We start from the raw sequence: 13,522 nt of genomic DNA, 5'->3' as shown, positions 1-13,522 counted from the left end.
CTACCTTGGCCAATAAAATGGCAGAATTGTCGCTGGTGATAGCCCAGACGAATTACAAAAGCCATCCGAGAAATAGGAAACAGGAGGAGAAATAATAATAACAACGGGAAGAACCATCAGCAGGCTATGGAAGATCAAATTTTGGTGTGCGCAATATGCCGAAAGCGGGGGCATCTAATTGCTACAAGCGTCAAAAAAAAAAAAAAAAACGCATAAGGCAGCCCCTTGACAAGGGGGCCGATAGTTACCGACACACGGAACGAGGAGACCTAAAAGAAACTGGCAAAAACTATGAAATTCCTGTAATAAACGAACAATTAGGACAATTGGCGGAAAGAAGAGAAAATATTGCGTTAGACGACGAAAATAACAGGTCGCATCTAACAATTAAAACTACATTAGGCCTTCAGAATGCGATAATTGACACAGGGAGTACGGTTTCCCTATGGCCCACCCAAATCGTTCCCCCTGGGACAGATATAATTCCATTTCAGACAATAATAAAAGGAATTTCAGGCAATAACATTCATTTGAACCAAATAGCATTAATAAAATTTAAAATAGGTCAGACATCATTCACTCATTACTTCAGAATAATTGACAAGACAATACCAATAATAAAAGGAATCGATTTTCTCCAACGTTTGCATTCCACCATTGATTTAAACAAGAACACAATCTCGTTTTTTAAACAACCGAGGAAACCGCAGTTACCAGTTCAAAGTACAGAGAATACATTGTCAGCTTTAACCACTCAGATAATATCGCAGACGGATCACAATTGTTTATATCTGACTAAGCAAATAAGTTTGCCTCCAAGATCGCATACATATGTACAAGTAGCAGAAAAGAAAAAAATAGCTGACAGAGAATTCCTATATGTATCATTGCTTCCTGGATTACGCGAGAAATATAATTTAAATGCCCTCGATCAAAAGATAGAAACAAGCAAAATGGTAATGTTAATTTCAAATCCAAATGGCAAGAGCGTAACTATAAAGAGGAACACGCCAGTGGCGGCTCTTGAGGAAGGGCACGAAATTTCTTTTCACGCCCTAGAAGAACCCGATTTCTTTGAAAAGGCATATCAATTTAAAACAAAAGAGGAAACGGAAGAACGTTTAAAGTACACAAAAACACTTTTCAATAAAGAACTCTTTGACGTCAACCCCGAATTGGACAGAAAACAAAAGCAAGCAGTTTATGATTTGTTATTTAAATATAGAGACGTTTTTACATATGCCCCTGATGATATCGGATATTTTAGAGGATATGTTCATAAAATCAGAATTTCTAAGTCTGCCGTGTTCCACGACCGCTCCCCACCCATTCCATTAAATATTAGAAGTCAAGTAGATAAGCAGATTCAAGACCTTATCAAAGCAAACATAATCAGGCCAACTGACAATAATGAATTCTCTTCTTCACTTCTTGTGCTCAAGAAGTCTTATACGAAGGAATTTCGAATAGTTCTCAACCTGCAAAAGTGTAACACTTATACCAAGTACCTGTCGGTACCATTTCAAGCAACAGAGGACGTTCTAAACTCTATAAAGGGGAAAACTTTCATAAGCACTGCCGATCTTTCCAATTCATATTTCCAAATCTTGTTGCATCCTAAGAGCCGTAAATATATGACCTTCGAGCTCAATCATAATAGAAAATCATACGAATTTTTGAGATGCACAATGGGGGCCAAAACAAGTTCCCAAAGTCTAAGTGTCGCCACGAGAATGATTTTGGAGGGACTACCAGATAGAATTACAAATTTTGCCGACGATCTTGTTACTAGTTCGTATAATTTTCCACAGCACTTGTAGGATTTGGAGTTATTATTCCAGAAGCTTAGGAAACACAATTTTCGAGCATCACCCAAGAAGACACATATTGACTATCAGGAACTTAACGTATTAGGACACCTTGTTAGTGGAGAATCCATTAAAATATCTCCAAAAATAGCTAAAAAGATACGAAATTTCAAGAGACCGACTACAAAACGGATTCTTAAAAGCTTTATAGGCCTATGCTCATATCTTAGGGCCCACATTAAAGATTTTACGTTAAAAATTGAGCCTTTCCAACAGTTAGTAACATCCAAATCTAAATTTAAATGGACAGAAAATCACGATGTTCTTTTTGAACAATTAAAAGAAGACATACTAAATGCTCCATCACTTGCTCACTTTGACGATTCACTAGAAATCCGCGTCTATAGCGATTGCAGTCAAACTCAAGCAGGAGGACTACTCGCCTGCTATGACCCAAAAACTAACACTGAGAAGGTGGTTGCTTATTGTTCCCGGAGGCTAACGAAAAGTGAAGAGAAAGCAAGCACATGGCAAAAAGAATTGTACGCTCTTATATACACATTGCGCAAATTTCGCTATTTTCTACTAAATAGAAAATTTAACCTATATGTAGACGCAAAGTGTATCGTGACGATGAATAACCAGCCGGACAAAGTCGGGAAGTACACAAGATATAAGTTATTTCTAGCCGATTATGATTTTGATATACAATATTTACCTGGATCCAAACACCCAGCAGATATAATCAGTAGGCTAGAACAGGCTCAAGATATTAAGAAAGAAGGTGAAAAAGTAGAAAATGACGAAGAAAAAGGGGAGGACTATTATGCTTTTAAATCAAACAGCCTTCATGTTAATACTATAGAAGCAGGAAATAATGAGTCTTTACCGAATATCGCAAGAGAGCAGCGCAAGGACGAAAATTACAAAGACATCATATCCGTTTAAAAGGAAGGGAGCCAGAAAAGATTTCCACAGTCAGATCAGCAAGATTTTTTTTGTCTTAAAAACGGCATCCTATATCGAAAACAAAACCACCCCGATTATGGATTACTACATCTTTTATGCATACCGAAGTCCTTAGCTAATTTGTGGTTCACAACCTTCCACCGCCAAGCGACCAATCCGCATTTTGGATTTTCAAAATCATACAAGACCGCTATCATGAAATTTTATATGCCATATCTGAAAAACTATCTTGCTAATAAGATACGCATGTGTACTGAATGTCAACATCTGAAGAAACCAGCACAGAAGAAACAAGCCGAATTCTTACATCACCCGGTGGGAGAGATAGCAACAACATGGATATATGACGAGTTAGGGCCCCTACCAAGCAGAGAAGGAAGAAATAAGTACATACTAGTAGCCACGGAACTAGCCACACGATATGTCATTGCAAAGACAGTAGACGCCATAAACGCGGAAAACAGAGAAATTTTTGGAACATGAAATTATCCTCAAATTTGGAGCTTTTACAACATTATATTGGGACCGACACCCAGTACATGGAGCAACTCGTTTACAAAATTTGGCACAGAAGTACGATTTCGTCTATAAGTACCCACCCACATTTAATCATGCTTCAATAGGGTTAGTAGAGCAAACTAATAAAATCATACAGAATTGTCTTAAAGTTTTTCGTGCAAGAACACCACACGGATTGGGAAAGATGGTTACCGCACGTTATTTTTGGCATCAACACGTACGTACAAGGAGGGACCAAATATTCTGCAAGTTTCTTATTGTTTGGTTATGAACCCAGGACCCCGCCAGAATGTACGCTAGAATCAAGACAACACATACAAATTGACAGAAATAAACTAGCGGCCATCAGAAAGAAAGTACGAGACAACCTGGAACAGACATATAATAAACAAAAACAGTTTTACGATAAGCGCCATAGACAGACAACTTATAATCCAGGGGACCTTGTTTTAGTATATTATCCCACAAGGAAAATAGGCTTACCCGAACACTTCACAGTTCACTACGACGGCCCGGCACGCATCCTGGAGAAGATTAATTCAAATTTGTATAGAGTAGAATTACCGTCTAAATTCAAGGACAGGATTCAAGAAATTGCGGTAGACCGTTTAAAACCATTTTACGAGGACCAAACAGAGGGAAGACAAAATTAAGAAGAAAGAGACACAGATCCAAGAATAATTTAACAAAATTACTAGTACTTACCAGGAAAAGAAGATAAACTAACATCAGAAGAAACGAAAAAAAAAAAAAAAAAGAGATACACTGACATAAATTCGCACTTCTTCATTTCAACTATAACTTGTATCTCAATCTATTATACAACTTCGTTTCATTAGTACTTCCGTTCTTGTCGCAAAATGCAAGATCAACATTTTTTCTCTTTCTTTTTTTAGTTTCAAAAGTCATTAATCCTTGCAAGGTCGAAATACAATACTTTCTTGCTTCTAGCATCGCTTCTTCAATACGAACGTACATGAATGCTTATTACGTTTCTTCTTCTCCTTATACAGGATGTTCATAAAATCAGGCTCTTGACAACATTATACAGAGTGACCAGAAATTCACATTCTCTATTTTTCCTTTTTTTAAATGAAGTTACTAAATTCCAAAACCGATTCTTCTCTTTTCATTCGTTCTAGTAATAATTAAATTGTGCCTCGCCTTTCATAAGCCTCGCTACAAAACAAAACTTAACCAATTGGCTAAATATCTACACCATTAGGAAGACTCAATTCACTGGCGCCTACTACTACAACGAAAGAGACTTCACTGATATAGACTACTCATACCGGATGTGACCGATCCTTAATAAACTGATATATTTATTCATCACAGTGATGACACTTCTACCCACTTTGAGGGAAATGATAAACTGTTTTTTGATCCTGCTTATTTGGGACAGAACTACAGTGTTATTACCATTATGTGTATATTTCACAACAAGTTTTTCATAGTGATATAGGTGTATCCTAGTGTTTATAGTGTTTTCTAGTGTCTAAACAGTATCAAGTGTGTCAGTGTTGGTGCAGTTACTTTTTACTAATTACAACTGTGTATTTTCTCAAAATAATCTTCCAGATTATTTTTTTTCCAGTGTGGGGGTGCAAGGATCCCCACATCACAACAGACGTACGTGTCAACTCAACACGTGCTATTATTTATAAACAACAAAGCAGACAGTAAGCCAACACGGAAGACCGAGGAACACCGAAAGCAGACGGACCTCACGGAAGGACCCGAGGAGGACAAATAAAAGGAGGACCACCGAGGGACCCAGGATCAGTCGACCAACTGATCGCCTAACCTTTACCTTCCTATGTCGCTGTGGACTAGGAGCACCTCTTCCTTACCGTATGTCGCACTGGGCTATGGATCCATCTTGAACTTATAATCCAAGCCTAACCAACAACGTGCTAAAGTGTTCTGGAAACTGCCATGAGTGGAAGGGGCACCCGGCAAAACATTTAGTATTCCTTCACTTGGTCATTGAGGAAGAGACATTGAAATAAAGACACTTGTACTTATTATATTATACTTTGTAATAAAACTTGGTGAAGGGGAAAAGACACCCGGTCTATCATTTGACTCTACCAAACATCAATATAGAGCCAACTCCCTATGACCAACTCTGTGACTTCCAGAGGTTACCAAAGGTCACACAACGTGTGTTGGCAGAACTGGTTCCCATTAAAGCACTCGCCAGGATTCCCAATGCTTTTCGAAATGCAGTTGCGGGTCCTGATACTACGGATTTGCCAGATTAAGCTAGCTCCGTCATACGCTTAAAACAAGGTGCAAACTGACGCGCAATATACTATAAGTTTGAAATTCAATTAGAAGGGGCTGGTATTTTGCGTGCGCAAATGTTCTCCCTGTTCTCAGGTTCTGTCAAATATCAACTTTGGAATGCATTAAAGGACACAGTTACATGTACCCCGAAGATCCAATATTGGGTTGGTATTGCACGTGCAAAAGCGGAGCCGGAATTATTGGTTCCTGCGCACATGTTCCTAGTGTGTTGTGGTACATGGGTTAAGTTAGACATGTATCAAGTATTCGATATCCCAGCAACAGACTTCTATCTACGTTCCTTGATGCTGCAGAAAGCGACTTGCCCATTAATTTTGAAGGAGGCGAAGTTGAATGTTCCGGTTTTGAATGTATAGAGTTTGAACCTGACGACTACTTGTACGGCATCATCAAGACATGAGATCATGTAGCAAAGCGGGACAACCGGTTGCCCTAGTTTAACAAATATGCTGAGGGAAGAGTCATCGTTTCTTGCTTTCCACACACGTACCGGAAGGAGAAAGTCACCTGCTGGCTCGAAGGCTGGGGGTGTGGAAAGTACTGGAGCAGCTTTGGGAGAGGGGGAACGTAACGATAGGACCAATCCGCCGACTGACGTCTCCCACAACATGTTTCGATTTCTGACCTTCCATTACATCAGTACTGCATTTTGTATGCCAAATTTGCGACAGTTCTGAGAAAACCTGTTATGTGACATTTGGTGACCTCTGGAGGTCACAGGATTGGTCATAGGGAGTTGGCCACATATAAACAATTAACGAGGGGGTCCTCAGTTACAATATATCCAAAAATCACCCAAATTGGACAGGCGAGGAATTGCAATGATTTTTGTACAGTGATCTTTGCACAGTATGAAATTGTAAGAAAACCTGTGGTAGAAGAAATCGAACCTAATTTCCAGAATAGCGATACATATACCATAACAACAAAAAAACGTTACAAACTGAACTCATGCAAATCAGAGTAATCACATTCCTTTCATACACAGACAGAACATTATATAATAAACTAAGAAAGTGAGAAACTTACCTGATATAATTAATACAATACTATTTGTGTTTATTACCTCTTCGTCTATCCAGCCACCTAACGTTAACACATGGGTCGGAACACCATTCACAGTTATAAAGCTCTCTTCCATAGTGCAAATTATGGGACCTGCAAATAAACACAAATAAGCATACACTCAACATGAGTGCAAGGGATTTACGTATGGAGCAAACATATACAAGTTTATAATATTTAACAAAACAAATGGTTAGTTATCTGCTGGTCATAAAGATATATGCACACATCTAATAGTGTGTACTATTTGTGCACAACTTGCATAACAGTTCGTACAGGTCAAGTTTAGGCACATCACTCGAAATAATTGTTGAAAAATTATAGATGAAATTCACGGGAGCCACAAGAAGTAGTTGTTAAAAAGACACAATTCCTTCACGATTTTTGTGTATAAATACAGCGTCCGGATATATGCCATAAATATAATGTAAAACACCAACTAACCTGTGCCAAGTCGCCACTAAAACACACGAATACTATTTAACCGAGTCAGGTTACGGCAAAGTTGGTGGGCCTACGCGCGTAGGAAGCAGGCGCGACAGGGACTGTGGTGGCAATGAAAGCAAACAAATTTTCGCAGTGACTTGAGTTCCTATAGCATATGTAATAGTTTCACACTACTGACCCTACACTTGTAAGATAAAATACAGTCTTTGCATATTGTGCAGAAATACTACGCAGTCAGAAAATAATACCTACTATAGGTCTTCTTCATATGCAATTACTTATTTTAACTGTCGAACAGCACTTGTAAACATAAAATACAGCTGTATTACTTACTATTTAATTCTGCCACTTGTAAAACTTGTTCCTTATAAACATGTCTTTCGATACAGAGTATTGACTTTCACGTGAAATTTTCCAGCATGTGGTGCCTAAACTTGACCTGAATCTAACAGTTTATTCGTACTGCTAATATTGAAAACATTTCTATAGTTTACTAAGAAAGCACATCATTCAATATTAGTAAAATGCCTGTGTGAATAAAGAGTAATTAAAAAGCAAAACCGTCTCAATAGACGAATCAAAGGCTATGTGCCGCTAAGTCCAAGATGATACCACCTAGGTTAGATGAATTTCGGTTTCCTATTTCAAGATCTATCTAGCACTTAAACCAAATTCTTTTTTTATAATACAGTCAAGTAGAATAAACGAGCATATACAGAACAAGAACAGGCGTGCTAGCATACATTAACTATAACCATTGTGGATTTTAAAAAAAATCCCTTTGCTAATGATTCCCGAATATCTTTTGTACTGACCTGCTTCGAATTTGACCACTTAGGCCTTCTTGTGCATACTAAGAACTGCGGCACGTGAGATAATGACCATTCAATATATAAACCTACTGTAATGCATACATAAACTTACATAATGCTGAACGAACTCGTATTAAGTTAAGTTTTGCAGGTGGCGTCCTCAAAGTACAAAATTTACAGGGAAATTGCGTGAATTATACGAAATTTAAGCATCAGACAAACAAAAAAAAGTTACAATAATAAAAGTCGTCATTGTACGTTAACTAACTACGGACAAAACTAAAGTTTTATCTCGGACTATTGGATTATATGAGAGCGCGTAGTAGGAACCATATTAGGAAAACAGACAATAGAGCATAATGTGTCAGTGTTGAAAACTCACTACCTTGGTAACTAGCATAGGCAATGTATGATGCATAGAGTAGTGTCCCACAACGTACGCCCCGTTGGGGATCGGCGCTATTCTAAGTTAGGGGCGCAAAAGCTGTAAAATCTACGGAAGAGATGTGAATTTATTTCGCAATACGATTGTAGGAGCAATCAAAATATATCGCGAACTCATCTCTCATATGTATAAGGTCAAAATCCAAAATGTCCTCCTTACCACGTAGTACTCCATAAGGAACATATGATGGAATGACATGCTATATGAAGGCAGTCTACAAAGTGATTATAGAAAGGCCGCAAAACTATGCCACAAGCAAAGCATATATATTTATGCCATATTAAGTGTTTATCAACTATTCTCGTTTATGCATATATCCACCGCCGCTGACTCAGTACGAAAACACACTCGCACGAGCCCCTTGCTGCGTTCCTGCCCTGATTCATTTAGATAGCATTCGTATTATTTACTTTTTGATCTGGTTCATGTCATCCTACTTAGTCCTCCTAAAGTCAATCTGCACCCATTAATGCAACTCTTCTCTCAGAGTGATAAGGTAAGGAAACAAATTTATAATTCCATTGAAACATTGTTTTCGTTATTTCTTAATATGACAGTTTCCAACATTGAAGGTGAAAGGTACAAATTTTCCAATGTAATGTCATATGAAAGAAGGCATACTTACTGAAGAATAAAGAACGCAAGAAATTAACAAAGATTTGCGAAACAGAATTACAACTCAAGCAGGGAAATGAAAAAGAAATAAAAGTGAGTAATGTATATTAAGAAAAATTAATTAGGAAATTAACATTTAAAACAACTTTATGTCCCTCGGATCACGGAGGTGATCAGCGGAACTTTAGCCGTCATACTCTATCACTTTTTATAAATGGCTTAAATGCAAGAGTTTGTTCCGTAACAAACTTCATTACAAATTAGTAGTAATCAATGATCTACCAAGTTGTGTACAAGCTCAATCAATATTGTATGCTGATGACTATACTTTTGTGAACATAAACCACGATGTAGATAACCTTGTACATTTGGCAAATAGCGTTTTAACTGAAGCAAGTAAGTGGTTTGGAGCTAATTGTTTTCATCACAATAGAAGTAAAACACAACACATGTTATTCGGCTTGAGAGAAGTTCCAAATATTGACATCACAAATAGTGTAAAATTTCTGGGTATTTATGTCGATAGTAGGTTATCATGGGAACCACATATTCAGTATATAGCTAGTAAATTATCTAGAGTTGTCTACCTTCTGAAAAGACCGAAACATGTGTCGGATGGTTACGTAAGAACTGCATATTTTGCAGGTATACTCTTTTGGGGAAATGCTTCACGTATCAATGATATCCTATTAATACAGAAAAAAGTAATTAGAATTATGACAAATTCACATCAAACAGCGCATTGTAAACCTTTATTTAGAAATTTGAGAATATTAACTGTGATAAATCTGTATATATATACAGCTGTTTTGTTTGTGAAAAACAGACAACCTGAATTACAGTGCAGATACAACTTGCATTCGTACAATACAAGGTACAATAAACTCATAGATGTACCATATAAGAGACTCAATAAGTCGAAGAACAAGTATGATGTACTAGGCATAAAATTGTATAATGGGTTGCCAAGTGAATTATCTTCAAGTCCCATGAATGTGTTTAAACAAATTATACAATTGGCTAATAGAAAGACCGTTTTATTCATTAGATGAATACTTTACGCAAATTAAATGTGAAAGTTAACACATTGTAATTTTGATGTATATTTTGACGTTGTCTATTGCCATAATTGGTTCAAGGACAATAAAATTATTATTATTAGAGAAACTGGCCGTTAAATGAGGGTTGGAAAACTGCATATAAAGTGTCATGTAATTATCTCTGGATGAATGCATTATAACATTTATTTAGACCCTACTACCGGCGATACACACACACACACAAACAACTTTTATCTTTTCCAGATATTACTAGTTATTTAGGAAATGAATCATATCTCCTATTAACTGAAATATATTCACTCAGTTCAAACATCCACAAAACAGAACAAATGAAAACTTCCAGTGCAAGGAAAAGACAGTTACGATTGGTATCTTTCCTCTGTTGAAGTATAATGTTAATGTTATCTATTTTTGTCTCTCTGTCTTTTTTTTATAAAAAAAAAACGTAATTTCACTGACAAAATGTTTAAAACAAATTATATAAATAATAACTATAGTAAACCTTCGTTTTCCAATCAATGATATTTTTTATCCATAAGTCCAGTACAGCCAAAGAACTTTAAAAACGACAGTCAAATAGAGCAGCGTTGCCAAGAGAATCAACAGAATTTCTCCACATTTCTGCAGAAAGTGTTAGAAACCGAGGGCCTCATTCGGTAACCGTTGTTGGAAAATTTGAGGATCGTGACAAAAAGCAAATCTTTCGTTGCATTGACAAACCACTACAGAATAATACCCAAGGATGTTATAAAATAGCTATTTTATAGCATCCTTGATAATGCCTATAGTTTAATTTAGGTTAAGACTAACTGATGATGCCCATGCCAGATTTAATTTCTTGGGTGGCAAGCGGGTAAACAGATGACTACTTTTTTCGGTGGGAGGCAGCTTTTATTTTATTTATATTTTATTTTTATTTTATTTTATTTTTGTATATCGTAAAGGATAATGTTATATTACTTAATAGCGAAGAGAGTCATCCCCTCTTAGAGTGATTCATTTACAATAAAGGAAAAAAAAAGTTTGAAAAGTTTTCAATGAACACATTGTATTTGAGAGTAAATACGTTATTCTTTTCGCTATAGTTTAATTACAAGATCTCAGAGAGAATCTAAAGAATTTTTTAAATAATAATTAAAAATATAAATAAATTATCGTTTTTTATAAATATGAATAAATAATGAATCGTATTTTTCATTCTCGATACGTGCATCTCTTGCCAGAAAATACACTTTACCTTGCCAAGTCAATTTACCTTGCATCACCACTAGTGCACTTCTCGCGGCTAATACTCATTACCGACTCATTACCATTAACAATTTATTATTATTATTATTATTATTATTATTATTATTATTATTATTATTATTATTATTATTATTCAGTTCAAAATCTCTTGTCGTCGCGAATTCTATCGAGGAATCTGAAGCTTAAAATATACAAAACGATAATCATGACTGTTGTTCTGTATGGTTGCGAAACATGGTCACTTACTCTCAGAGAAGAACATAGACTGAAAGTATTTGAGAACAAGATCCTGAGACGAATATTCGGACCCAAGAGGAACGGGAATGGGAATGGCGGAAACTTCATATCGAGAAATTACATAATTTATATGGTCTACCCAACACTGTTAGGGTCGTCAAGTCTAGGAGGCTTAGGTGGGCGGGTCATGTAGCTAGAAAGGAAAAAAATAGAAACGCTTTCAAAGTCCTGACTGGAAGACCAATCGGAAAACGACCATTAGGAAGACCTAGGCGCAGATGAGAAGACAATGTTAAGATGGATCTCGCAGAGATTGGAATACAAAGTAGAAACTGGATGCAGTTAGCTACGGATAGAAATCAGTGGAGAGCTTTTGTGAACGCGGAATTGAACCTCCAGGTTCCATAGGCCCTAGAGTTAGTTTATTATTATTATTATTATTATTATTATTATTATTATTATTATTATTATTATTATTATTATTATTATTATTATTATTACGTACGTTGAGATGTAGAAAGTAAACGAAAATTCGCAATTGTTGCACATGTCATAACGTCAAAATGCCATTACGCTACACCTAATATTATGTTTTTTATTGTTAGCGTGTTGGACCTATGATTTTACCTCAAGTCCAAATGCTTGCTTACATTTTAAGCCATAAAATGGGGAGACAGCGGCTCCAGCTTTTTAAGTGATGGTCTTAGCATTTGTCTGATACGAAATTGAAAAACAGGAAGAGCTTGAATGTTTGGGATACTATGTAGAACAACGATCTCTGCCCCATGAAATGAACAGGCTTCCATTGTTCTGTATCATAAGAAGTTTTGTATGGAAACTTATAAATAAGTTATTAAAGACTACTCTTGCTACTCGAAATGGAAAATGCACCCTTCTAAGTAGTTATATAGCGATATGTGATCAAACTTCGCAGGCAAAAGGTCGCCCCCAGACAATGGGTAGAGAGTTTAGATGTATAGATATACACTATTGTTTAAATGACATATGATGATATGTGATCGGTGGGGTACTATTGTATGTATAGGAGTTACACAAAAGAGAATATTAAGAGATGTCAAAGTTAAAAAGATAAATGATTAGTAAAACAAAAGAAAAACATTGGAAACTTGTTGAACAATGGTAGATTGTTATAACGAATAATAGAAGTACACAATACATTGTAGCAAGAATTTTGAATAAAAGAAAAAGAATAATAAAAGAGAAACTTTGCAGCTGTATGTTCAAAAGAAGAAGAATAAAAGAGAAACCCTGGAAAATCATTGAACAATGTTAGATTGTTATAAAGAATAAAAGAACTGTACAATACATTGCAGGTGTATGCTTTAAAGAATAATAATTTAGCTGATGAACAATGTTAGATTGTTATAAAGAATAATAGAACTATACAATACATTGCAGGTGTACTCTTTAAAAGAATTATAAAAGAGAAACCTTAGAAAATCATTGAACAATCGCAGATTGTTATAAAGAATAATAGAACTATACATTACGTTGCAACTGTATGCTTTAAAGAATAATAATTTAGGTGATGAGCAATGTTAGATTGTTATAAAGAATAATAGAACTATACAATACATTGTAGCAAGAAATTTAAATAAAAGAAAAGAATAATATAAGAGAAACCTTGGAAAATCATTGAACAATTGCAGATTGTTATAAAGAAAAGAAAAGAATAATATCAGATGTTGATGTCGTGGGAAATTGAAGACAATATTGCACAATAGACGAAATGTTTATGAAAAGACTTTTAAGCCGGTGCTGGATGCCGAAAACGCGGAAGCGGCGCGGGAATGCGCGGGGAGCGAATGGGAAAAGAAATGCCTGCGCGGACGGGAATAAACTTGAAAATGAAGTAAAAGACAGGATGATTTAGAATTTTAAAAGAAGACAATAGTATTTACCTTGAACGTATATATGAAAAGAATTTTGGGAGTTTTTTATTAGTGTAAAGAATTTTTTTTA

General features: G+C 35.9%; 1 protein-coding gene across 1 annotated transcript in view; it reads right to left on the bottom strand.

The window, feature by feature from the left end:
* Positions 1-13,522, bottom strand: part of LOC145687243 (uncharacterized) — a 74,881-nt gene that overhangs the window by 46,863 nt on the left and 14,496 nt on the right. Inside the window, exons 4-5 of the mRNA XM_081760717.1 lie at positions 7,937-7,974; positions 6,676-6,767 (exon numbers count right to left, since the gene is read on the bottom strand). Coding sequence (XP_081616843.1) covers positions 6,676-6,767; positions 7,937-7,974 — 130 coding nt within the window. The remainder of the gene's footprint in view (positions 1-6,675; positions 6,768-7,936; positions 7,975-13,522) is intronic.

This window comes from Thermobia domestica, chromosome 6 (assembly GCF_964235325.1).
Source record: "Thermobia domestica chromosome 6, izTheDome1.hap1.1, whole genome shotgun sequence".
Taxonomy (NCBI): domain Eukaryota; kingdom Metazoa; phylum Arthropoda; class Insecta; order Zygentoma; family Lepismatidae; genus Thermobia; species Thermobia domestica.
The sequence above is the reverse complement of the archived record's forward strand: the minus strand, read 5'-3'. Positions and strand labels throughout refer to the sequence as shown.